Source organism: Micromys minutus (assembly GCF_963924665.1).
Source record: "Micromys minutus genome assembly, chromosome: 2".
NCBI lineage: Eukaryota > Metazoa > Chordata > Mammalia > Rodentia > Muridae > Micromys > Micromys minutus.
The window spans coordinates 104,083,383-104,111,246 of record NC_137971.1 but is presented as its reverse complement, the minus strand read 5'-3'; the positions used below and the strand labels follow the sequence as shown (position 1 = coordinate 104,111,246).

The following is a 27,864-nucleotide window of genomic DNA, read 5'->3' as shown; positions in this document are numbered from 1 at the left end:
GAGGTGGGGACTTGATGATCCTCAATCGCTCTCCCCCAAGTGACATTCAGTCCTCTGGATACAGAATGCCAGGGTGCAAAAGCCCAGAAGCCCTCACACAGGAGGAAAGTGAGCTTCGTCCTGTCTTGTTATGATGAGCCCCCGTACGCATCACCAAGGGAAGTCTGGTCCCTGCAAGGAAAGGTTTTTACGGAATGCATCAGTCTGGCGAACTCCTGCTGCCTGTGCTGTGCTGCCTTTGGCCAGAGTGACAGGGGACAGTACGGTCTTGCCCCACCTGCCCACAGCGGGACTGCACAGACTTCAGGTTCTCCAGTTAGGCAGGTAAGCTGAAGGGGAAAAAAAAAAAAGGCCAATCACTCGTACTGAGGGTACGGGACCCCTCGGAGATTATTCTCCCATATGGGGGCGGGGAGGCACGATCTGCTTTCTGGGCTTGCTTTCACTTTGCTGGCTGCGGGGTGAGCATCGCAACCAAGAGAGGAGCAGGTGGCCTCGGACAAGGGGCGGAGGCTAGCGCCTTGAATCCATCCGGAACCCCCAGCCTCTCGAGAATACGTGTCCTGTCCGGGCTCAGGTCCTGCGCCCTACTGGCGCGCAGGACCTGGCTTGGCTAGAAGGCACCCCTGACCTTGGTCTCACTCTGGTTTCAGGTCTGTGCCAGGACCATGGGCGCCGCGCTGGGCACTGGTGCATGGCGGACCTCCCTTCCTCGCATAGCCTGCGGCACTCTTCGGCGCCAGGCACCCTCTGCGCCCGCCCAGGGCTGCCACTCCAAGTCCTGCCCGCCTCGCCCTGTACCCCTGAAGAAGCGCGGATACGATGTCACCAGGAACCCCCATCTCAACAAGGTAATGGGTGGACGTTGGATCCTGTGGTTCCAGGGAAGGACACCCCGCCCCTTGGACTTGGGATAAAGCCTATGGCGTCCTTCCAGAGTCCTTCTGGTTTTGCCTCTTGGAGATTACTCTGTTTGCTTTGGCCTTTTCGTCCTCCTCTTGCCAAGGAGAGAGGTGATCAATTTTACTGATCTTAATTTCTTCAGCAAAAACAATACAGACCCAATGTGTATTCCCGATGGTCCCTCTGACCCAGAGTCCAGCAGATCTCGAGGACAATTCATTTGACCTCCGCGAATTAAAATATCTGTTAGAGATTTCTTAGGAATGTTGCAAGGTTTAAAAAGGAAAACAGGAAAAGGGAGGTAGAGTTCTTAGCGCAGACTCGGGCACCGATGAGATAATAAATGTTAGCTAAGGTTTTAATGAATATTTGGTCAAACACGAATCTGGAAGACAGAAAAGTCTAGAATTTAGAATTTTTAGTACTGGAAGGAGAATTAAAGATCTGAATTTAAATCAGTCCTGTAACAGAACGGGGAACAAAGGGGTCTTGGTCAAGGTGACCAAATGCAGATCTCTAATGTTTTGACCATGTTCAGTCCACTGCAGAGATCTGCATATTAACTTAGAAATACACACACACACACACACACACACACACACACGCGCGCGCGCGCGCGCGCGTGCGCCCTTATAGCAGTCAAGTTTGTATCTTTGATTCAGAGGATTGTGGGGAACAGAAACCGGAAGCCAAGACTGAAGCCAGTCCCCCACCCCCACAGCTCCGCAAGTTTAACTAGCAGGCTCAGCATTTTCAGCTTATAATACGATGATCCACCCACCATTCCTAACTCATTTGATTATTGTAAAATATTTCAAAACCACGAGATTGAAATTAATATTTTAAACTATCATAAGCGCTTGCTAAGCAATTACTGCAAATAAAATGTGAATATTCCTCATGCATGAAGTTCTCAAAAATGTTAAAGTTTCTCTGATTCAGGATGGTGAAATTCCAATGAGGCAACCTGTTTGGAAAATTTTCGAGGGTGAGGTCAGCCGCACGGTGTTCTGTATCGTTTCCGGCAGCATTAATAGAAACGAAGGAAGACGTCTGTGTGCTCCGTCTTCACACTGAGCCCCTGCTCTCCAAAGAGAGCTTCAGTTCCAGGCACACTGCTCCTTTCCATAGCATACATTTAAGGTATTTATGTCCAATTGAACTGCTTTGGTAGTGCTAGAGGTGAGAACAGCTTTCAGCAAACAAACCAAAACCATATCCAGAGGAAGGGCTTCAGGTGAGGCTTGATAAAGAAGCAGAGGTGACTCCCTAGGGGTGAAGTCCTGCTCTGGTCTCTACTCTGACTCTCTATGTGAAGCGAGAGTTAGCCACCTCAGAATCTGTAGGGGTTCCCTTCCCATTCCCAAGCCAATCACCAGTAACTGAAGCCAACTGGAGCCCGGAGCCTCCACCTAGAATTGAAGATAAGGTTTGAAGTAGGTTCATCGACGCCAATTGTCTTAGAATAGAAGAAACACTGTTCCTCACAATAGACCTGTGAATGTCATAAGAGGGACAGAGTATCATATTACCACTACAGTTTCGAGTGATTTAACAATTGCCTTAGACATACGGGTACATTACCACTCACCAGTTATTGTTCGTGAGTAGTTACAAAAATAACATTCTTGAATCCTGAGTTTTGGTCCCTTAAAACAACTCATGTCCTCTATGTAAATTGTTTGAGTGATTTGTCTTTGCAAGTAACAAAAATGAAAAGTTATTCACTAATGTATGCGGCCTGAGACTGTCATAATGCCATACACCTCTAAAGATGCCTGACACGGGCAAGGAGGATACCAGGGATGCTGCTGAGATCCCGTTACATCCTTCTTGTGTAATAAGCCACCTTTCAGGGAGCTGCTACATGCCCTTCTCTTCCCTTGGATTACCCCCAACATTTGGTGCTTCTGAAGAAGGTTTTAAGATTTCTCTCAGCCAAATGGGACAATTGTGATGAGATTAAACATAACAAGGTTACCAGAGAGGAACAAAAGGAGGGGGGCAGCTTTGAAAGGGCCTCTGGTGCTTGGTGAGTGGGCAGGTCTGTGGGTAGCCATTTTTCTAGAATGCAAGGTCTAGACTGAAAAGACTAAAAGCAAAGACGGAAAGAATGAGGTTCTGTGTGCCGGTGCCTTACTGCAGCATTGCAGAGATGCCCCTGGAGGTCTAATGTTCAGTCTGGCTATGCATACACTGTACCATGTGTTCTGTCTGGAGCAGATCAGGAAACAGCATTGCACTGAAGCTGGAGGGCGGGAGAGAAGTAGAGTTGTGTGATAGACGACAGGCTTCTTACTGAGTGGGGTTACAATTGCTGTTGTGTGACCGCTGCCTTCTGGATCTAGCTCCGCCATGTTCTAAACATGCCAACTGTGATTGATCTCATTGGCTTCTCTGTGGCTGAGGGAAAGTCCCTCCGGATCCACTCTCAATCTAAATGTGAACCTCTTAGCATTTGCTTTATCCGTGTTTCCTTTTGGAAAACTATTACAGTGGCTGACTAGTTTCTCCTGGTCAACTTGAGGACAGAGCCTGACCTATCAGATGAAGCTCTCTCTGCATGAGTTGATATTCAATAACTCTTTGCCCTTGAGTTGTCTGGAGTCAGGGTCCTTTCCCCTCGACCCCATTAACATTAATGTGCTAACTCACCAAGCCAGTGCTCATGCTGACTACAATCTCATTGACCATAGCCTGCTTTGGAAGCAACATACTTACTACTTGATCCTAACAGTCCAGGATTTTCAGTCTTTCAGCAATGTTTGTGTTATTTCCTAGAGTACACCAGCCTTTCTCTTTGACCTAACACCAGCAGTGATTTTTTTACACAATATGCCATTGAACCAGTCACTTGCTTTTTCTGCAGTGTTTTGATCTCCTGTACTTAATGTCTAGGGAAGTCATGAATGAAATAGGTATGGAAACCACGGGTGGCTGAATGGCACTTTCCATGCAGTGGGCCCTGAGGTCTTCAAGACAGAGCTGAAACAGCCTCTCTCCCATGCAGACTTGGCATAATTCAGTTCATGACTATATGAAACTGACCAACTCTCAGGGCCTGAGATTCTGGGGACACACACGTCTCAGTGGAATCACCTCAACATTCAGGTACCTATACAATTTGTGTTTGAAGCACCTGTCTTTTCATAGTAACAGCTTACTTCCTCTCCTTAGATGAGGGAAATGGCTCCTCATAGACTTGCTTTATTCGCCATTCAGAAGATGGTGGTTGGGTTGTTTGGAGAAGTAGAGGTTTATCAGTAATATGAATAATGGTTTCCTGAGACCTGAGTGTCAGATATGATAGAGAAACAGGCTTATTGATTGAAAAAGAAACAATGGAGTACTGACTAAACATGAATTCCACATGCAGTTTACTCCAGACCCAAGTCTCTGTCACACTAGGGCAGGGAGTCAAAACATAGATGCTGTTTCAGTACTTCAAAACGAAATGAGCAAAAACAGGTTGTAATTCAGTCTTTCACTGTTGAATACTAGCCTGTCTTTGTGGACCTGATATTGTTATGTGGCAAACAGCTGAAAAATGTTATGGCTATGTGCTTAAGACAGATAAATAAAGTTGTGTTAGTTCTGCAAGGTCAGGCCAATCTGACAAAATAAAACCCAAATACACAGGCTTAAACGAGGGAGAGCTACAAATGGGATAAACAAGTCTGGGTGGGCACTAGTGAGGTGGAACAAGGCTTGATCTTGTTGCTCAGTCATAATCACTGTGCGTTTTATACTCGACGGCCCAAAATGGTGACTCCTGCTGTTCCTTTAACACCACAGAATGCACAGCAAGAGGAAACATTGCTTTTAAGAGCACTGTTTAGAAAACTTAAATATCACTTCTATTCAAATCCACTTGACCAGAATTTAGTAACATTCACATTTAGCTAAAACAGATCTTTAGGGGTTGGGGGTAAATCCTCTGGTTGGCCACCAATGTTTTCAGCTAAAAATTCTCTACCATTAAAGAAAAGATATTGGAAGGAAAACTGTCATAATTTTTTTATCTGAATCTTTCATTTTACTCTGTCAGTTTTTTCTCAACCTTAAAGTCTATGTGTCTGGACCTCCCCACTAACACCAACTCTGTTCTCACATATCTCAGAGCTGGTTTCTTCACTAGGCAAACATTCTACTGTTGATCTATAGATCCAGGCCCCCGGTGTCTAATTTAGGCTCCATTTAGTCAAGGATTCTTGGTTGACATACCTCAGCTATGCAGTTAACAGGCAGAATGGGTGTAAGAGTCACTGTGTTATCAGTTGTTAAAGTCAGCGCTCAATTTCTGGTAGCCTGACGAGATAGCTCAGCTACCTGTCCTCAGGAGACCAGTTAAAGATGCAAGTAATAGTGAAAGTCAGAGGAGGGAGATTTATTCAGTGTGACTGTATTGGAACGAGGAACAGATGAAAAGACCTAGTGGTACCCTGGTGTCTATGCACCAGATGCTGGCATGAGTGTGGGGCTGGTCAAGTCATGGTCCTCTCTACCATTGGCTCATTATGAACACATTACTGTCTACTGGTCCTTGGTCTGCCCTGAAAATGGTCTGCACTGAAAATGGTCAGCCCTGGGTAATTTTCTTATTGGGAGACAAGCTTCCCTTCTAGCTGGCACCAGAACCTCAACCTTTTCCTTTCTCAGAATGAGTCTTAGAAAATTCCGGTTCCTTGGAATCCATTGTCTGCAACGTCTGTCTGATCATGCAAGGAAAAGGCACTTTAGACATTCAGAATATATTTCCTGCCGAGATAGTTACAGACTATGTGAATCATTCAGTGACCTCTGTGAGGTTTCCTAAATTCCTCATTTCCCTTTACATCTCTTTTCACCAAAATTCCTCCTTCAGCGCATCTCCTTCACTAAGATCTACATCACCAGTATGGACATGCCAGAGGGATAGGTGCACATTGGCTATCTAGGGCATGGGTCAGAGGCAGGAGGTCCAGCTCAGGCAGTAATTCCAGTGTGCTTGAGCCCCCACCCTCCATTTTTGATTCTATGTGGCTTCTATTTGTGTACTGACTGTCAGGGGAGGCAGAGGGATTCAGGGCAGAAGTAGGAATTCTGAGACAGTGGATCTCAACTTGTGGGTCACATGTCAGATGTCCGTATTTGCATTCACAGCAGTAGCAACATTATAGTTTTAAAATAGCAACAAAATTAGCGTCATTGGAACCACTGCTCTAAGGCATCAACAGTAAAGGCGAGGGGTTCAGGATGCTGTCGCAGGGACCGCTTCACTTCCAAATAGCTGAAAAAGGAATGTTTGGAGCAGGTGCCAGAAGCTCCGGAAGGAGATTTACTGTTCCTGAAACCTGAAGTTAATTTGCAAAGTGTTTTCTCATAAGCACGTGGCTATAAATAGGTGACTCATTCTCTAGAGAACATAGACCTCGTGCTAAATGAGTGTTCGTAGGTTCTTTATGGAAACTTTAGAATTCATCGCCAATGAATCCCTGAGGTGAACTGAGCACTGCTAAAACCCTACAAGCCATGGCTGCTACTGTTTGTAAACAATGCAGATCTGGAAAATGGCTTGGATGTCAATATCTGAAAATGTCTGCTCTGTGAGAGAGGTATATTGGGAACTATATTTGCTCCTCGTAGAATTCCTTAACATTCCAGTATCTTTTCAGTCTTAGGTAATGGTTTCTAATGAGGCTATGTTATTAAGTAAATAACGCCCAGGTTAACTTTTAGAGGTTGATGAATCTATAATATATGAGGGGAAATTTTTAGTAGTAGTCTCACTTCAAGCTTTACAATTAAGTATCTTCTGCTCCCAGCTTTAAAAGCAGTTGTAAACAGCAATATGTAGATCACATAAGCAACTGCATGAATGACAAATCCTTTACAGAAATATGTGCTGTCTGGCTCCAACCTGGGTCAACTGGCATCTTAGAAGGTTCTATGCCTTGGCTCACTGTAAAGTTTTTAGGACATGTTTTCAGGCCCATCTCTAGTTTCCCTATTTCAGTTTCTCTTGGCCTTTGTAGACTCTGAGGTTTATGAATCTATTGATTTTATTTGACTTTGCATTTTTGCCACCTCCATCAAAGATTCCTTTTATTAAAATCTGCTTTTCGCTTTCTAAATGCCGGTCTCACAGAGAGGGTGGGAAAGTAGCCTTCTGATACGTTGGCCATTGCAGGATGCTAATGTGAGCAGGTCTGTTTGCAGACACAGATTACAGCTCACTTACAATCCCTTCACTTTGATGTGGAGAAAGTACATTTGGAAGTCCTTTGGGGTGGTGTTCGACTGCGTTTCTGAGGCAGAACACAAAAGACGCTCTAGGGTTGCATGATGAAAGTCTACAACTGGAGGTGCTGAGGTCAGCGGCTAAAAGCACACATTCATTCTGCACCCAGAGGGTTGCCAGGCAGCTGGGTTAAAACACAGTTCTTTCCGAAAGGACACAGAAAAGAGGGAAATATACCCAGTAATTTGAGGAGAGGGAATTTTGATAGAAAGATCATCAGCTTTTAAGGGACTTGAATAAGAGAAAAATCAAAGCTGTGTTTACCTTTACAATGACTGGAAACTAGAGGCCGACCAAACATATAACTGACTGGTTGGCAACTAAAGATTATGTATTTTTTTTGTCCCATTGGTATTGTTGTTTGATTGTGAACTAGCAGAGCATCCACTCTTTTTTTTCTTGAAACACATTTGCTACAGTGTAGAATTATGAAGAAAGGCTCTGTTGATTCCTCTTGCAAAACAGAAAGATGCCCTTCTCATTTGCCCAAATTAGCATCTCTTCACAGTTGTGGGGTTGCTGAGTGACTTCCTAGGCTGAAGCCACCAGGCCTGCGCCGTAGGGAAACTCCAGCTGGTTCACTGTCGCTATCCCTCTCCTGTGGTTGTAAGAAAAGCCTTGAGGAGCCCAGCTCAGGTACCTCTTATGCCAATCTTTCTTCAGTTATGGAGAAGATTCAGACAGCAATTACAACAGCTAGCTCCATCAGGAGATACAATGTTTCCAAAGTTATTCAAAGCAGGTTACATAGGTATTAACACATTTGCTACACCTCAATCCTTTAAGATAAACATTATATTACAGATGAGGGGAAAAGGCAGCAAGTAGATAACTGCTCTGTTCTCTCTCTCTCTCTCTCTCTCTCTCTCTCTCTCTCTGTGTGTGTGTGTGTGTGTGTGTGTTAAGTGTAGCACAGTGGTACATAAAATTAGGCTATAGACTTTCATTTTACAAGAACCCTCTTACTCGAGACTTTCTGTGTGCGGTCTGAGATTCCAAGTCTTCCCAGGGCAATAACTAATGATCCCTGATCCCTTCCGTGGCCATTGACTGGTTGTAATCACTCCTATTTACTTGGCTCGAATCAGGGAATCCTCAAGTTGGAGGGTGCTTTAAATATCACTGTTTTCTAGTCGCTCTTTAAATGTGTGTAATCCTAACCAAACTCATTACTTACATATTCAGTCCATTGATAGCTATTTCATGAATCCCTGTTCCACCTGAATCAGTGGATACTTAAGTCACAGCAAATTCAGCACTCCTTCTGCCTGTGAGGGGCGTACAGAGTAAGACAGGGGTGGGTGAGCACCAGAGAAGACCTGGAGACAGTGAGAAAGGCATCTGTATGGAGCATGACAGAGATGCTCAGCCATGCGCCTCTTGACTGTGGTTTGGAGCTGATGTGAACGGATGCCTCAGAGCTGGCGCGTGAAGGTGGGGATGAGGAAGGAGTAAGTGAAACCACAGGAGGCCGGCCACCCATTGCTGCTGAGGTGGAGTGGACAGGAGCTGAGTGCCCAGAGTACCCCGCACTGGGCCGTGTTTGGAGGGAACTGTGTGACCTTATTGGGTCCGTTGCTGTTCCCGATGTTGTGATAAAATACCTACCAAGAGGCAGTGTACTGGAAGTAGGCTTTGTTTTCTCTTACAGTTCGAGGGGAGGTGGTCCAGCACATTGAGGAAAGGACAGCACACGTAGCAGGAGGCAGCTGGTGACCTTGCTTTTATATCCAGGAAGCAGGAGAGAGCAGGAAGTGAAGCCTGGCTATAAAAACCTCGAGGTTTACTCACTCTAACCCACCTCTTCTATTGAGGCCCCACCTCTTAAACATGCCACAGTCTTTCCAGACACCGTCAGCTGGAGGTCAAAGTGTTCAAACACATGAGCCCATGGAGGGCATTTCTCATCCAAGCCACCACAATGACAAAATCTCTAATTTGTCAAATGGAGTTAATGTCTCCAGCACCCGGATATGGCCTTCTCATCTATTGGTTTGCTTGTTTATTGTTGTTACTTTTATGTTGCATGCGGATGAAAGTGCCATTAGCCTCAGGTCACTTCCGAGAATCTTTAGCACACTCCAGGACTCAGCATCTCCTCTGCCGCCCCTCTATTAGAGCCACACGGATTACCACAGTTCTAACCGCTCCCTGTCATTTCCTAGGTTTGGGCTCTTTGGAAAGCTATTTATTTGAGGCCGTTTTTTTTCCATCTGTGATGGGAATGACAATAGGTTCTTCTAATGAGCAGATGAAACAATGTATCCAAAGTGCTTTGTAAGCCTTCAATGAATTCTATCAGCCCACAACTCTAACATTTCTAACACAGTGCAAAGCTCTCTGTGTACCACAGACATGGAAAGCCAAGACCTGGGCCCTGCCTGTGTACAGCATCCAATCCGGCAGGGATTGGCGAGCTCAAGCCGCTTCTTAATCACTGCCATAGACTTCAAACTGAAGCACCTGCTGACACAGCTCTTGCTGCCGCTCCTTTGTGCCCGTTCTGCTGAACAAGCATGTTCCAACCAGCACCTTCTTTCCAGATTTATATTTTCTTTTCAGTAATAAGACCTAAGAGACAGTCCACAAACTCCTGGCAGAAAGCTGAGTCCTTATGTCAGACTCTCCATTTTTATCTCTTTCTTTTTATTTTTGTTCTCTTCTGGCCCCTGGTTGTTTGTTTTGACGGGTAAAACCATTTGAGGTCACAGGGAGAGCAAACAGAAATGCAGCTGCTGCCTGATGAAACAGGAGGAGGGATGGTTGGTGTCAAGAAAAACGATTAGCAGCCATTTTTAGAAACGGTCTTTGAAATCCACCCATCAACATTAACCCAATCTCCGCTGCGCTCACAAGGTTGGGAAGCAGCTTCTCCTTGCCTGTCTGTGGGCCTCAAATACTGTCTGAGGCTTGTGGCCAGATCTGGCATAGGTACTGATGGGACAGCTGTGACAGAGCTTCCGTGAAGAGGGTCAGTACCTCCAGTAATTGGTTGTCATTGGTTACTGACTTCCAGCTTCAGAAATAGAGGGTCTTGACCATCTTCAACAGCTCTGTTGTTGACTTCAGTTGCATAGACTGTGTCAGCTGACTCCTCTGGAGCCTGTAGTCCTGGGGACAATAACATTAAAAATAATTAGGGCAAATCCTTATGCAATTTTTACCATGTCAGGGACTTTCATGGGTGTTTTACATAGGTTGTTTCTGAACAGAAGTAAAGTAGAAAAACTTGGCCCATCCTTTCCTTTTTCTCCTGTTTCCATAGCTGCTTCTCCCTTAGACAATGCTTTCCAGGGCATGTCCTAAAGATCTTCACTGTCCCAAGCTGCCCAAGGATACCAGTCTACCAATTCTTTTCTTGTCCTGTCTTGCGTTCCTCACTGGATCTCACACTTCCTGCCAGTACAGCTGTCTGTTAGGAGACTGGCCACCATGGAGCAGACACACACATCAGGGTGGGGGAGTCAGACAGAGAGAGACACAGCCACAGAGAGAAAAACAGAGACAGGGAGATGCAGACACACAGAGAGGCAGAGAGAGAGACAAAGGGAAACAGAGACATAGACACACAGAAACAGAAGGACAGAAGCAGAGAGAGAGAGAGAGAGAGAGAGGGAGAGAGAGAGAGAGAGAGGGAGAGAGAGAGAGAGAGAGAGAGAATCTGTGAGATGATTCAGCCAGTAAAGATTATGCTGCCAAACCAGTGTTCAATTTCCAGTACGTATATGGGGAAAGAAGAGAAATGACTGCCTTAAGTTGTCTTTTTATCACTACATGTGTGCCATGAGACATGTGTGTGTATGCGCACACACACACATCACCAAAGTAAACAGGACTGTGTATCTGTTAAGGATAAGAAATAGCCTTCAAAGCTACAAGCTCAGTGATGACTTTCTCCAACTAGGCCCAAACTCCCAATAGCCAATTCAGCTCTGAATTTCATCAATGATGAATGAATTCATTGATGGATGAATCAGTTGATGGAATTACTTCTCGATACTGCCACCATCAAAACACCCATATTTCAGCACACGAATCAGGAGGGAGGTATCTAAACCATAACACGGAGAAAACAATACAGAATTTCCTTCAGGTAGCAAGAGAGAACTTGGGAAAGAAGTGATATTTCAGTAAGAGACCCAAACAGAAAGCTATTCAAAGGAGTCGAGCGATAATGTGTTTTGGGCTGAAGAAAAAGTTCATATCAAGTCTGGAGGCACTAAATGGCTTCACATGTCAGTTTCTGAGAAATAATATTTACAGGCCAGTAAGAGTAGGCTGAGAAAGGAGAAACTGCATAAGATCAGGCTGGAGAAGACTGGGGTGGGGTGCGAGCAGAGCTAGGAGTCTTTGCTATAAAGCAAGTATTACTAAATGCTTCTAGGCAATGAGAAACATGATATGATTTATAATGATAAATCATTTTACTAGTTGCTGTGTGGAGACAGATTAGAGGATGGCAAGGGAGAGAGAAAAAGAAACCTCAAAACCTCAAGCCCACTCCTAGTGACCCAACATCTCCAAGGCCACACCCCTCAATATTTTCCAACAGTTCTACCAACTAGGGACCAATAGGTCAAAATAAGACCCTACGGCAACCACTTCATTCAAGCCACCACTTTTCAGATAGAGCACTGGTGACAGATTGAGAAAATTATTTTTACCTAAGCCTATCTTAGTGAATCAGTGAATTTATTGTATGAGGGGTTGCTTTGGGAAATGGTTAACCAGTCAAAACAACCAAGGAAATGAAGAGACAAAAATTAAAATTTAAAAGATAAAGGAGAGTGTAACATGAGGGTTCGGCTTTCTTTGAGGACTGTCTTTGAAATCATATTACTGCAAAAATAAATAAATAAATAAACAAATAAATAAACAAACAGAAACCTAAGAAGATAAATAGGTTAAAAAACTATATAGAGGAGTAAGGGTTAATCAAAGGTAGCTGCATCCCACCAGAATAGATAATGACTCACAACAGCTGTGTCTCTGTATAATTGTCAGGTAGCTTGGCCAATCAGAGACTCTTTTCTCCTCAGTAATTATTTTTTGTCTATTTAACTGTGGGAATGAGCCTCGTGAGTCTTGTAAATTTGGGGAGCTTTCTAAGCCTTGTAGAGTTTATTTAGCTCTTGATTCTTCTGAGCCTCACTTCCCTCTAAGAGAAAAGAAATAGCTATACAACACCCTTGATCTCCCAGAAAATAAGGCATGAAATCAACTCCAGATTTCCTGAGACCATTCAGTGATAAACTTAGTAACCACCCACTGGTGTATGATAGGCTCCAGGTAAACTGATACAATCAGAGAAACTACTGGCAAAGGCATTCAGCTCCCCTGAGGAAGATGCTGAGGATCTGATATGGCTGGTGATGAGGGAGTCAGATGTGACAGCTGAAGAAACAAGAAATGGGTTTCTACCAGAATTCCTTGAGCTCTATAGTAACAAGTCTAAGAACTATTGCTAATATTCAGGGAAAAAAATGGAAGCCTCATATTTATCTACCATAGATTTATGCTGCCTTTGCCTAAAAAAATTAAATAAAATAAACTATAGCTAATGCCATTGTCAGAAGTTCTGTTTCTCAGTAATCAGTCTTAAATATTAGAAAATAAATTAGGTTAGGAATATATGTAAAATCTTTCAGATTGTAAATTTCCTCAAAGAATACTTTAGGACTGTAAGAGTGTGAAGGATGATGGCGTTGGGATCTTTAAAGTGTTTTGTTATAAATATTGATGTTGTTGCTTTTTACCTAATTACCTGTCCTTGTTCTGGTTCTGTTTCCATAACAACATTCCGGTTTTGACTTTTGTCTTCCAGAATGTAGAGAAGCATGGTTGTATTAGCTGGTATTTCATTTTCTAGTCACCTATTCAGTAACTGGTATCAATGTCCGCATCACAAAAAAAACATAATGATAATCCATTTCAAAAGCTCAAAAAGCTCAAAAACTTCCTTCTTGTTCTCAGTACTTCCTTTTACTCAAAATGGAGGGTGAGATAGACAGCGTACTTGAGAAAGTGTTTGGGATGCAAGCATCATATTTGTGAGCTCTATTAGCTCCTGCAATGGGAAGGCTAAGACAGAAGAATCCCTGGAGTTTCATGACCAACTAGCCTAATGTAATAATCAAGTTCCAGACCAATGGTACTCTGTCTCGAAACACAAGATGGATAACCCCGGAGGAATGAAACTCAAAGTTGGTTTCTAGCCTACACACACACACACACACACACACACACACACACACACACACTTGTGCACTCACACATCCACAAATACACATATACACATCCACATGCATGTGAGCAGACACAAAAGAAAATGGATACAATGTTCATAATTTAGAAAGCACAGTTTCCTTCTCCCTGTTCCTTTGCTGTGTTTTTATTCACTGAGGACTTGGGTAGAATAGAAAAGATTTAGAGATCATGCAGTATGAAACTTTCACAAATTTAGGCCTCCACAGGCAAAATGTTGTCACTGTCTCCACTGGATTGAAGTTGAGTTTGCCTTTCCCTTTGCCAAGTTCTAGTTTGTCTTTATGAACCACGATTCCTGGAGAACAAAAATAGAAACTCAGAAGCTTGCAGGAATGATTTTCTTGGCTAGTTTGGCCAAGTATCAGCTACTTGCCTAAGTAAAAAGCTGCTTAAAGATATTTTCATAAGTAGAATTTAAAAAAAAACAAGCAATGAAGACACTGTTGTAAGTCTATTCCTCTTGTTCACAGTTCATTTGGTACCATCAACGTAAGCTTTGTATGTCATATGGTATGATTCTAACCACTGTGCCCAGACACCGTTAAGTTTTCAATGATGAAACATTTCCCAAAATAAAATATTCTTTGGTGTTTTAATCTTACAAGTCTTGTATAATTGTAAAAGACCTTTGATTTTAAAAACACTATGGATTCCAAAGTCTTTGATAGTATGTAACTCACTGTAAAATAAGACCATTGTGGTTGACTTTAATTCATCTCCCCTTCAAAAGAACAAATTTTTATAATGGAATCTAACACTGTAAACATCTCATGACTTGTAACTTCAAAAGAGAATAATCTATAAACACATTTGCATCCATTTAGCTGATGGTTTGCAGATCCAAGGACTCTTAAGTTCATTCTTTCAGGGGAAGTAATCTTTACTGGAATCTGCCTTGGAAGTGCAGATCCTGTCTACCCACTCAGAAAAAAGGTGCTATGTTAACGGCATTTGTTAAATAACCCTATAGCATTTTCCTTTGTTTTTGTGTGTAATAATTTTTATTTTCTGTATAGTATTTCATTACTTTTATTGTTTTCTTATCAGGTGAGTTAAGAATTTTTTTCTATTTTCATATTTTCTACTTAATGGAAGATCATAGTGTTTAGAGGATAGTATCAGGATTACTAAAAACTATATCCTCCTTCTCTCATGCACACATATATGTGTGTGTTTGTGTGTGTGCATATGAATGTATATACACGTATATGTGATATGTACATATGTGTGTATGTATGTATGTATGTATGTATGTATGTATACATTGTTTGAGAATGGAAAGTGTGGTCTCACTGTGTAGTTCAGGCTAGCTTCAACTCTCTATCCTTCTCAGTTTTCCAAGTTCTGGGAATATTGGCATAAGTCATCATGCATTTTCTGTGTGTGCGTTTTTTTATTAGCACCGCACTCCTTTATTTCCTCCCTTGTAAAGGAGACTTCAGGAGCTTTCCATTCCTGCCCTGAAGTCCCTACGTGACAAGAGATCACAGGCACCAGATCTTGAGTGAGACACTTGCCTCCAGCCCTGAGGTTCTGGCTGTTTGTGTCAGCGAGTCAGTAGTTCCCCTCCAACAGGAGGGATCAGGGTCAGTTCTGAGTGGCAAGAGTCTTGAGGCCACCTTAACTAGGCCTGAGTGGGACCCTCAACACAGGTCTGTCTGAACAGAGACTAAGCCAGTGTGGGCAAGCTAGCTCAGTTACCCCAAGGGGAACACAATCCTTCAGTGAGAAGGACACAATACACATGGATGGATGGTCTCACACACATCAAGGCAACACACCACGCTCATGGCCATGCGGCTGCAGCAGGCTTCTAGGTGGACGAAGAGAGATGGCCTAGTTCCAGCCAGAGGAGCCTGCTGAAGTGGGCTTCCAGGAGGGGAGTTCAATCCCGGGTCGGTTGACCATGACTTCACCCAGGGCCTCCAACACTTCTCGCTTGTAGTCATCGAAGTCACCATCGATTTGACTGATATTCTGGCCCTCCACCACGCACAACTGGCAGTTGGTTTCTGTGACGAGGCGCGCATCTGGCTGACGATGATCACAGCCCTCTTGAACTCACCATGTTTCTCTCTGGGAAGGTGGAAAAAGAGGTAGCATCCTGGAGACGAGGTCTTGGGACAGGATGAGAGGGAGTGATGTATCTGGGACTGTCAGTCAATACTAAGAACAAGAAGAAAAAGAAGCTGAACCAAAGCCTGTAGGTTAGTGGTGTAAACTGAGAAGCAGAATGCTGTGTGTCGTTTCGGAAGCGTGATTCTGAAGGTAGAGCACGTCAGACTGTGGTGAGGAGGGATAAGAATGAGACGTGAGCCCTGCAGCCGACCAGGAGTTCCAGTGTCGGGTGTGAACCTGGCACTGTCACGTTAGTGCATCTTCACACTGTAGGCACTTAAGACAGCGTCTTAGGAGAGCCACAGGAGGCTTCAGCCTGCGCAGTCAGAGTGAGCAAGTGTGAACTGGGATGAAAGCTCCTCCCTCCATAGCCTCTGGTTGCCTTTTACACTAGTACCCAACGTGCTCTGTGATGTCACAAAACTTAAACTGTCCTTTGAAGCAGGGGGCAATCTGGAAGGATTTGAACTAATCCCTGGAGAACAGTCAGTCTTACTGTTGCCACATTTTCCTGCTTCAGGGACCTGCAGATATTTATCATTTCCCCTGTAGTCTCTACTGATGGTGGTGACTACAATGGAAACCTGGTCAAGACAAGGTTTGCCCCGAGGCTCCAGGTCAACTCTGACCTCATCCACTCTTTCCATCTGGGCACAGATCCAGAAGAGCATCCTGATGCCCATCGGGTCCTCTCGCTCAATCTCCTCATCCACCTAACTACAAGCTGTCTCCAGTCTTCCACTGGTGCTGCCTTAGAGATGTGGAGCCATGTAAAACTGAGAAACCACACGCTAAAAGTTTCTCAAGGAAAACTATTGTGGCTTCTTTTACACTGAAGCTTCCTGCTTAATGTAGAGCTTTATTTTGAATCTTTCTGTTTAAAGAAAACATCACAGATTTCCGTTCAAGATCATTGAGACTCAAATAAATGAGATGACCAATCATTTGTTCCTCTGAAAGGAGCATTCACTTTGAGTGCAGACCAGTGGGAAGCTCAGCTCCGAGTTCAGGACAGGCTCCTCACAGACAGTGTCCCGGGGCCTTTGTTGTGCAGGCATGCCTTACCCTCAGGATTCAGATGCTGAGGTGTATACTCCAAGCCATCACAAGTACAACGTGTGCAGACATGTTCATCCCCAGGATAAGTATTTGGATGGGAGCTTTGTGCTTCAAGATACTGAGCACTAATTATAAATAGAAGCATTCTGCTGTGATTGGATCATCTTTATTTATTCTCTTGATACGGATTAACTGAGGAGACTCAGCCCAAGTGTTTCTATGAAAAAAGATAATTCTTCAGCTCCCTTTCAGACTCAGCAAGAATAGAAATGTAATGATTAGGAAAACAATATCAGCAGACTTCTGTAGGCAGCAGTTAACCTCCGAGACAGTGTGAAGCCATGGGGAAAGAAGACATTAATCACAGATGAATAGACTGTCTCCAAAGCTCTGACCTGGGAATGTCTATGTCTGGGGATTGGCTAGTCCTGTCCACCCACCATGCTCTTAGAGATAAGAAATGCACTCTGGTGGTGACTTCTCTAGAGTCTTTACAGCCACATTTGGGAGCACAGTCCTACACGTTCTAATGGAGAGAGGAGCTGGATAAGCCATGGAGGCTGTGAAATCCAGGGGATCTGGGCTTGTACCCTGACATTCTGCATACTGGCCTGTGGGTTTGTAAAGGCTAACGTCACGATTCCTCATGTCTAAACGTCTCTATTTTAAAAGATCTCACAATTCCCGCCTCCTGAGGTGTTAACATCTGTCTGAGGTGCTCCCTGAGTACATGTGACAAAGGCTCCTAATGAATTTTATCTTAACTCTTTTATGAACATTGACACCGTATTAATAAGAGGTCCAGGAATTTTGAGCTAAAAGAGGAGCTCAGTCCGTAGAATGCTTGCCTATCAGGTACAAAGTCCTGGGTTCAATCCACAGCACCATGTAAACCAGACATGTGCCAGTTATCCTAGCACCCAGGAGGTGAAGACTGGAGAGTCAGAGATTTAAAGTCTTGGTAGCTACACAGTAAGTCCGAGACCAGTTCAGCCAATGCGAGTCTTTCCCCACCCACCACTCCAAGAATTCCTGTCCTTTTTAAAAGTACAGCTTCAAAAAAATGCCCACGGAGAAACATTTAATTAGTTCTTATTTCTTACAATGTGAACTGGGAATCACCATTTTACTTCTTTTTACTTTGTTTTTTGTAAAAATCTACAGTAAGTGTTCATTTCCTTTCCTCCTGGTATCTGGAATGCCTGTTAGTTTAGAAGTCTGATTGCAGAAGGGAACACAGTTCTGTTGCTCCCAAGCTGCAAGCCCTTGGATGTGCTATGTGTGTCTAGGCAAAGCCACAAGCCCTAAACTTACCATGTCTTGGAGAAAGGAAATTGCCAGCACCACAGCCTCACAGGTGAAGTTCAGTTACCTCAAATTCTGGGTATGGGGTGAGTCGGCAAATGAAAAGCCTCTTGGGTTTGCTTTGTCAGAGAGGAGTGAACACCTTCTGTTCAGACACAGAGCTGGGGGAAGGGAGGTCCTGTAGAGAACAAGAAACTGAGTGGAAAACAGACCAAGGTGCTATTGGAAACACAGAATGAGCCGTTGTCTCTGTGCATGTGTGTACACCTGTTCTCACCAGTATAGATTCTCATTTTCACACATCAATTCATTAATATAATGTCTCTGAATCTCGAAGCCAAACTCTGGCACCATCAGAGACTCTTCATTGAAGTTAAGAACCTCACCTTCTCCTATATGGGCATTTCCAGAGACTTCAGTTTCTCCTACGTCTGCCCCCAACTTCTTATAGAGGATGCTCTACCTGATAAAATTTTAAGAACATGAACTCCTCTTCACAGAAAGGTTTCTGTGGCTCCCTTCAACCTATGCCACAAAAGTCGTAGCCCTCGATACCATACATGGCTCTTCTGAATAGGAAGTTCAACCTACCTCTGACTTCTCTCTATATTCCCAGTACCTGACTGCTCCAACCTCGCTGTTCTTAAAGGCGCCACAGATGTATTCTGTGTCCTTTCTTCTTCGAGCTCGAACAGCGCCAGACCAAATATAGGGATGTTCCACTTCATACTCATGTTCTTTCTGCTGCAGTGACCCTTATCACACGTTTGTGAAGCACCTTTTTCTTTTATCTTTGCTTATGTTCTCTAGTGTCCTGAGGACAATGACTTTCCTATAATATTTTGCAGCCCTGAGAGTCTGGCCAAGTACTTCACACTCATAGAAGATTCTAAAACCTTTCTGAAGACTGAATAAAATACTGAGGACCTAACATCGCTGTGTAAGTTCTAACTCCCAGTCTCTCGGTTCTAATGTTCAGCCTCTACGGCCTTGAAACCCATTGGAGGTTCCAGGCACAGACACCAGAACAGTTTTGTTCTTTACTCCATTTTCTTTTTCTTCCTCCTTCCATATACTGAATAAAGGGAGGGGCAACAAAAATAATTTGCATACCCCATTTGAACTGTTAGCTTTTCACACTCTGTATAAACACACCCCTTTGGTTTTCAACACCTAAAGTCCAGCGGTTGGACGCTATGCTTTGCTAACTTTTCCCAGCTTATGGAAAACATAAATTAACATTTTACCAATACCTTCCTGTATTCTTTTTTTTTAATTTAATCCCCACAGCACCTTTTGAAGCATTTTTTTTTTCAACGAAGAGATTCATTCTCTGTGACATTAACTTTCTGAAGATCTCACACACACAAACCACAAATGCCGAAGTACCGCTAGGCAGCCCTGATTCTAACGTGAACACTTGTTCTGCTGACTGCCGTTCTCTCAGCCTTGGTTTCCCAACCTGAAACTTCACAGCAGGCATGGTGGCTGCAGGCGTCTTCATCTTCGGGTGTGGGGAATGTGCTCCCTCTTGGCTTTCAGTGGAGTGACATTTCTAATTAGCACTGGCAGTGGTGGTCACTCTACAGGTAAAAACTCCTGGGACACAGAGAAGGAATACATGTCCCTAGGTGATCAAGAGAATTTAACTCTATAAGTTTTAGACCAGGCACCTTTAGCTCTGCCCCAACCATGACAATGAACCTGTTCCACCCTCAGAAGTGTGAGATTCCACAGGGGCCCCAATGCCTTTCCTAATCTTCACCCACTGTAAACTGGTCTTCAGCAGCCATGCCTGACACCATGTGCACCTTAGCTCAGCATTCCCAAAACACAAGACCCTTTCAAGCAGGACAGGTCCAGAAGTCCCAGGGAGAAAAATGATCAAGCCAAAGACCAGAATCCCAGCCCAAGCTCCACTGTTGAGCCAGACTGTGCTCCTCCCTCAGCTTCTAGAAACAAGTCCTTATCTTTGGGATGAGCATTACATCACTCACATGTTTTGGTAAGTGACACAGGTTCTCTATAGTGTGTGCACCTTTTGTATCAGCCTAGCTACTGTGACAGGGCACCAGCCATCACTGTCCTGGCTTATACAACAGACACTTGCATACTGGAGACTGCTATGGGAGGTCAGGGTATCCTCAAGGCTGAGTCTGAGTGAGGATCTCGTTTCTAGATCCTCTCACTGTGTCTTCACTTGGCCTTTCTCTGGTATATGCAATGTTTCGAGAACTCCATCACCTTGTGGATACAAATCCCAAAGCAGAGCCTGTCTTCATCCTAGACACATTAACCGTTTCCGGATGCTGTCACATCAGGAGACAGGCTGCAGCACATGAATTAGAGGACTACAGATATCTAGCCTTAAACGTCTCTCAGCATGTCAATATTTGTCTTCATTGTGTTAATGAGGAGAGGGCAGAGGAGTAAGGCTGTAGGAAGAAGTGGAGTGCAGAGCCTGTCACCGTGGCCTGACAGTTTTTGAAACATTTTAAAGTCACCTACAAAGCACCAAACTCTATGGGAAACTCCTACTTTTTAGCAGTGGCTGGTGACATCCAGAGCTGGCAATAATATCCCACCCCTCATAAATGGTCATTTGAGGTTCCTTGCGATTTGATAGTTTTTGTCTCACGGGGAGGTGGGGAGGCAAGTAAAAACAAAGGGAGAATTCTAAGTGAAGTGTTGTTGTTCCTTATCACCAGCCACAGTTTAAGCTTGTTCTACAATGGTAAGCTAGGGGTATTATGTTCAAAGGAACCTGGGAGAGGTTCCCCGACAAGAAGACAATAGACAAACCAGTTGCTATCTTTGGTTTTTTCTCTCTTCAGAATAAGAAACAAAACGGAGGAAGCAAACAAAACCCCAGTACCATTTCCCAGGGTGGGAATGTGATCCACTCTGCAGACTGTGTGCTGTAGACAATGCCCAGGGCACAGGACTAAACCACTACCAGACACCCTTTGCTTGTTGGATGTGTTTAGAAGGCACAGTAGGTTTATTTTAAACCAGAGTCCATAAATTTGTTGTGGGGCAGGTAAGCAGAGCACTGAGTAAGACAGACTGTTCTGTGGTTTGTGTACTAATCAGAGAGGTCACAGGTTTAAGATGTCCCCAGTAGCATCTGTCCACTAGCTGGCATAGTCCCTGCTCTCAGGACAGTAGCGCACAGCCTGGCAGCCTGGGAGGTTAGAAATGAGAAGACCATCCTGTACACTGGGCTTTGCCTGCCCAATCCCTGGTCCCAGCTGAAGAAGATTAGAATAAGAGCCTCCATTCTGAGTGGGCAGGTAGGGAACCCAACGCTTCTGTCTTTCCTTTCTCTTTCCTCCACTTGTTTTCTTCCTCCTCTTTTTTCTTCTTTCCATTCTTCACACCCAGGATGGCTATTGATGTGAGGGAGTAAGGGTCTTGGGTGCAGGATGTAGGAGTAACAGAGCAAGGTGCTCTTTTCCTTCCCTCCTGACTGCAGTCAAAGGCAGTAAGAACCAGAGATCCAGTGGCCTGAAGTATCACCAAATGAGGGCCAATGACTTAGCTGCAGCAAGCCCAGATGTCCCTGCCTAGATGGTAGACATGCAGCTTCAGATCATTGCCATGGTAACATGCGGCTTCACAGCATTGCCATGGTAACATGCGGCTTCACAGCATTGCCATGGTAACCTGATCAGATAGGAAATGTGAGCTTGGCTTGAAAAGCAGAAGTGTCAAATACATTGACAACCGCAACATCGCCTAATAACTGTGCAGTTTTCTGTGTGCCAAGTACTACCCTAAGCTTTGTGCATGTGTTAACACTGCACATCTCTTAATAACTTTGGGAGTCAAGTGCCATTATTATCCCCTCCTTAAGATTCAGGCACGGAGGGATTCAGAAAGTTGTTCAAGGGAGGCTGCGCAGGCGGTTCATACTGGAGCACTCGAGCTCCAGGGTTTGTTTGCTCGGCCCGTCTCCTCTAAAGACCGTTTACAACCACTCAGGAGAAAGCTGCGTGGGGCTTTTCAGAGTAAAGAATGTGGCATCAGGGTGCTCATGATGCCAGAGCTCTCTTCCATTTGGTGGCCTCAGGTCATTCCACTGGGACCCAGCAGCCCGTGTGAGGCACACCTTATTCAGCTATCACTGGGATCTGTTACAACTCCAAAGTTCTAAATTGTCTAAAAGTACAATCTGCCTTCTCCAGACAATTCACCAGTACAACAGGATGAACACCTTGCTTCAGGATGCCTGTATTTTCCACCCAAATGGTTTCTGTCCCAACAGCCTGTCAAACCTGCCTCCCCAGGATACACCTATTGCAGTCCATGTGTCTGGGAACTGTCTGTCCGTCTGAACCCAATCACTGCCCTGCTACTTGCTTCTCTACTCGTACATCAGTCTGGCCCTCATGCACTACCATGAGACAGCTTCCAAAACCTCTGCTCTGCTACATACTGTGCATTTCTGCAGAGTCACAGATACTGCATGCTTTATAAATAAAGTCTACTCTATAACGAGTCTTTTTTTAATATATGTTTTTTTCACTTTTTTATTGGACAGTCTCTGAATTTACATTTCAGAGGTTAACCTCTTTCCCCCTACTCCTATTTCCCCCTCCCCCTCCCCTTGCCTCCATGAAGGTGCTCCTTCTCCCAACCACCCTTTCCCACCTCAGCACCTTGGCTTCCCCTACACTGAGAAAAAGCCTTCACTGGATCAAAGGTCTCTCCTCCCATTGGTGCCAGAGAATGCTATTCTCTGCTGCATATGCACCTGGAGCCATGGGTCTCTCCATTAGAACTTATTGGTTGATGTTTTAGTCTCTGGGAGCTATAGTGGGTTTGGTTAGTTGATCATTTTGTTCTTCCCATTGAGTTGCAGACCCTTTCAACACCTTCAGTCCTTTCTCTAGCTCAGTCATTGTGGGCCTCATGTTCAGTCTGATGGTCATCTGAAAGCATCCTCCTCTGTGCATAGCAGAGCCTCTGAGGAGGCATCCATATCAGGCTCCTGCCAGTAAGCACTACTTGGCAACAGCAATAGTGATTGGGTTTAATGGCTGCATATGGGGTGGATCCCCAGGTGAGGCGGTCTCTGAATGATCTTTTCTCCAATCTTCGCTTCTCTATTTGTTCCTCTATGTCCTCCCATGAGTGTTTTGTTGTCCCTTAGAAGAGGGACTGAGGCATCCACCTTCTAGCATTACTTCTCTTTGAGCTTCATAAGTTCTGTGGATTGTTTCTTGGGTATTCTGAGCTTTCTGAAGATAATCTCAGCTTATCAGTGAGTACATACCATGAGAGCTGATTTGTGACTGAATTACCAATAGTTTCAAGTTCCATCCATTTGCCTAGTAATTTCATGAACTCATTTTTTAATAGCTGAGTAGTACTTCATTGTGTAAATTTCTGTATCTGTCTTTTGTTGAAGGACATCCAGCTTCTGGCTATTATAAATAATGCTGCTATGTGTTCTTGTTAGATGTTGGAACTTCTTTAGGGTATATGCCCAGGAGAGGTAAAACTGGGTCCTCGGGTAGTACTATGTCCAATTATCTGAGGAGCTGCCAGATTTATTTCCAGAGTGGTTGTACCAGTTTACAATCAAACCAACAGTGGAGGAGTGTTCTTCTTTCTCCACATCCTCACCAGCATTTTCTGTCACCTGAGATTTTAATCTTAGCCATTCTGACTGGTGTGAGGTGGAATCTTAGGGTTTTCATTTGCAATTCCTTGATGATTAAAAATGTTGCACATGTCTTTAGGTGCTACACATCCATTCGATATCCCTCAGTTGAGAATTATGTGTACCCCATTTTCAATAGGATTATTTGATTCTCTAGAGTTTAACTTCTTGAGTTTTTTGCATATATTGGATACTAGCCCTCTATCAGATATAAGATCTTTTCCCAAAAATCTGTTGGTTATTCTTTTGTCCTTTTGACAGTGTCTTTTGCCTTACAGAAGCTTTGCAATTTCACAAGGTCCAATTTGTTGATTCTTGACCTTAGAGCATAAACCATTGGTGTTCAATTCAGGAAATGTTCCCCTGTGCCCATGTGTTCTAAGCTCTCCCCCACTTTCTGTTCTATTAGTTTCAGTGTACCTGGTTTTGTGTGGATCCACCTAGATTTGAGCTTTGTACAAAGAGATGAAAAAGGATTGATTTTCATTCTTCTGCGTGCTGACTGTCAGTTGAACCAACACTATTTGTTGAATTGGCTGTCCTTTTTCCATTGAATGGTTTTAGGTCCTTTGTCAAAGATCAAGTGACCATAGGTGTGTGGGTTCATTTCTGGGTCTTTGATTCTATTCCATTGATCTACCTGCTTGTCTCTGTACCAATACCATGCAGTTTTTATCACAATTGATCTGTAATACAGCTTAAGGTCAGGGATGGTTATTTCTCTGAGAAATATTTTTTATTGTTATAAATAGTTTTTGCTATCCTGGATTTTTTATTATTCCAAATAAATTTGCAAATTTCTCTTTCAACCTCTATGAAAAATTGAGTTGGAATTTTGGTGGGGATTGCATTGAACTTGTAGATTGCTTTAGGCAGGATGATCATTTTTACTATGTTAATCCTTCTAATCCATGAGCATGGGAAAGCTTTCTACCTTCTGTGGTTTTCTTCAATTTCCTTATTCAGAGACTTGAAGTTCCTCTCATAAAGATCTTTCACTTGCTTAGTTAGGGTTATACCAAGATATTTTATATTCTTTGTGACTATTGTGAACAGTGTCGATTCTCTAATTTTTTCTCAGCATGTTTATTCTTTGAGTAGAGAAAGGCTACTGATTTGTTTGAGTCAATTTTATATCCAGCCACTTTGCTCAAGTTGTTTATCAGCTGTGAAAGTTCTCTGGCAGAATTTTTAGGGTCACTTACATATACTATCATATCATCTGCAAATAGTGATATTTTGACTTCTTCCTTTTTAATTTGTATCCCTTTAACCTCTTTTTCCTATCTGATTGCTCTGGTTAGTACTTCCTGTACTATATTGAATAGGTGGGGAGAGATAGTCAGTGCAGAGGGAGTATGGACTCGCCCCTGGGCTCTGGAGGGAGAGAGCTACTATGCCTCTTCTGGGCACCCAGCAACCTGTGGGCAGGCCGCCAGTCCTGTTGAACTAGGCAGGTCTGGCCTATTGTTGGAAGTTGTCGAAAGTCTTCTTTAATCAGATTTCTCCACCCTGGCTCTCTCGTTGTTTCCTTTTTCTGTAACTAAAGAAAGTACAATCCCTTACTACTGGTTCTTGCCTTTGCTTAATCTAGTCTTCCCCCCAAAAAGACCCGGTGAAGTACACCACATTGTTATTGGTGACTAGAAAGCCCTACAGCCCCTGGTAAACACTTCTGACTCATGAAACTCTGCATGATTGCATCAGACAAACAAATTATCTTTTCCTAGCCCCCCTGAGCACTATCCTATTTTACCCCAGCCTGGGAACAACACTCACCTTGGTTTAGGAATAACCTTGACTTACAGCTTAGACACCTCAGTAGGCTCTTTCTCCATCACTACCATGCTCAAAATCTCAACATCCTCAACAGCCTGTTTCTACCTTCTCATTTCTCTTATTAAACTCCTTCCCCATGCTGTTACCTTCCAGTGTTTAAATTAAATGTCAAAAGATGTCATTAAACAGAGATCCTACAACAAGCTTTACTGTAGGTTCAAATTCTGGATTTGCCTTTCCAAACCTCGAGTGCATGGGGGGATTCTTTGAGGATGCTGTGCTCAGTTTCCCAGCCTTCAAAACAAGACCAATGATAAACTCCTTAGGATTAAATGAACTGAATCCCCTCCAAGCTCTCAGACCAGTATGTGATATACAAGAAGGATTAAATATCTACCCGATACTGTGGTGTGTCATTAGTGCCATCCCTCTGTGACACAGTAAGCAGAATGGAGATGATAAAGTGCTTTAAACTTCTTTGAAAAGGTTTTTGTGGCCAGAAACTAAAGAACCAAATGCTTGGTCATGTTGATGGTAACTTAGTGGTCAACACCAAAACACATTCCAGATACACACTGCATTTTCCTGTTGGAACCCTTAACATCCTGCCTGACTCTGTGTCTCTGGGGTCTGGAGCTGTGGGGTGTGCCAGAGGAGAGTGACAAAATGTGGCTCAGCTGTGGTGGCTGACTCATGGAAGGGAGGGCTATTCTGAAAACTCTTCCTCCCCACATGGTTCCTGTCAATGTAGCCATGACTTGAGGTTTGCACTTTTGTAAAGCAATGTCCACAAGGTTTACCTATCGGTTACCCTGAGGGAAGCTTTGTTTCTTACTATCACTCATCACATGGGTCAACCAGTTTCTCTACCCAAGGCCCAGGGACAGCTGTATGACTCCTTCAATACCCTCATCTTGATGGGTGAGAACTTGTCGTAGATTTGGCCGGTTCTCAATATGAGATTTGATACATGTGGTGTTAGAAGTACCCTCAGCCTTAGTGATGAAGCATCTGGAGACTTGTTATTCATAAATGTGTACACTGACTGAAGCACAGCAGGGGAAGTGGGGTCCTAGGGACTAAGTCCCAAGTCCCTTGCTCATCAGGAAACCTTTTCAATGGGTCTTCCTGCTATGCCTAGTCCATGAGCACTAGGCAGATACAAGGCAGGGAAGCAGGCTGCAGCACATAGCACAGCGAAGACTGCTAGCCAGCTCTGCACACCAGGCCAGTTGACCTCTTAGCTACTCCATCACTTCTGGCCTTAACCAGTTTCCTATTACTTCCCTTAAAACCTGTGAGACTGAAGTGGTGACATTGTCCCTGGAGAGCACAGGTGCCCTTTGTCCCAACATCTAAGCACATCGCTTTTCAAGCTACTCAATGCATCAAACTGTGGCTTCTAAATCAGTAGTGCAACTGAGCAGGAGCAGCAGCCACTGTGTTGCTATGGACAAGATACCTACTTTCTGAACCTCCATTTTTTATTTTCAATGAAGAGGTGAGAAAATCGTCCCTTATTATCTCACTGCACACAGTGGGGAGTGCATTTTCCATTATTAGTGGTAGTATTGATTATCACAAAATCTCTCCCAGACTGCATTTTGTCATGAGGTGCAGAATTAACAGAGAAACTCTGAAAACAGAGGTCTTCAACCTGTAGGTCACAGCCCCTTTGAGGATCAGTTGACCTTTTCACAGAAGTTGCCTAAGACCACTGGAAAACACACTTATGTTACAATTCATAACTGTATCAAAGTTACAATTATCAGATAGCAGCAAAAATAATTTTATGGTTGGAGTTGAGTCACCACAGCATGAGAAAATGTATTAAAATGCCACATCATTAGGAAGGTTGAAAGTCTGAAGACAAGACACTTTTGGTAGGTTGGGAGAGGGACTAGGGTTTTTAAAAAGAGTACCAAAGAAAAATTGGATTGATGGCGTCAGTGCCATGAGTGTGGCTCTGGTCATTCATTGTGTTTCACTTCTCACAGTTCAAGGCAGTGCTGAAGTGGGCCAGCGTAGGTGTAGTAAAGCCCTGGATCCCTACTTGTTGGTCCCTCTTAATGGGCCACCAAGATACTAATATGAGAGAAAGCAATTGCAGGCAAGCAGAGGGTTGAAAATCTGGACATTAGAGCTGGAGATCTTTGTGCTTGAATCCAAGTTCTGCCGTGACCTTTAGCAGATTGCTTATTCTCCCCAAATGGAGAGGCAGAACCACAATGTTCAAGCTGCCTTTTAAAAGATTTTATTCAACCCAACCCTGCAATTTAGAATATTACATCCTCCAACCAAACCCCAATGTTCCCTACCTCTGATTGTCCAGAACCTCAAGAGTCAAAGCCCCGGGTCCTCTGCTGACTGAGTCAGTCCTTCACCCCTGCCTTTTGTCCTGTTCATGCCTTTCCACCCTCCCTGCTGCCGGCCCTGGAAATGACATTTCCACAGCAAGTTCTAGCCCCCTGCAGGCTCAGGCTCT

General features: G+C 43.9%; 1 protein-coding gene across 2 annotated transcripts in view; it reads left to right on the top strand.

Annotated features, from left to right (window-relative positions):
• The first annotated feature begins 251 nt into the window (after positions 1–251).
• The window catches only part of ME3 (malic enzyme 3), a 172,068-nt gene continuing 144,455 nt past the window's right edge, over positions 252–27,864 (top strand). The window contains exons 1-2 of one of the 2 annotated variants that reach the window (XM_080913130.1): positions 252–324; positions 654–851. In XM_080913130.1, the coding sequence (XP_080769256.1) occupies positions 669–851 (183 nt within the window). In that variant the 5' untranslated portion in view covers positions 252–324; positions 654–668. Of the gene's footprint in view, positions 325–653; positions 852–18,800; positions 18,873–27,864 lie in introns of those variants that run through there. The other variant, XM_080913131.1, reaches the window with a different exon arrangement.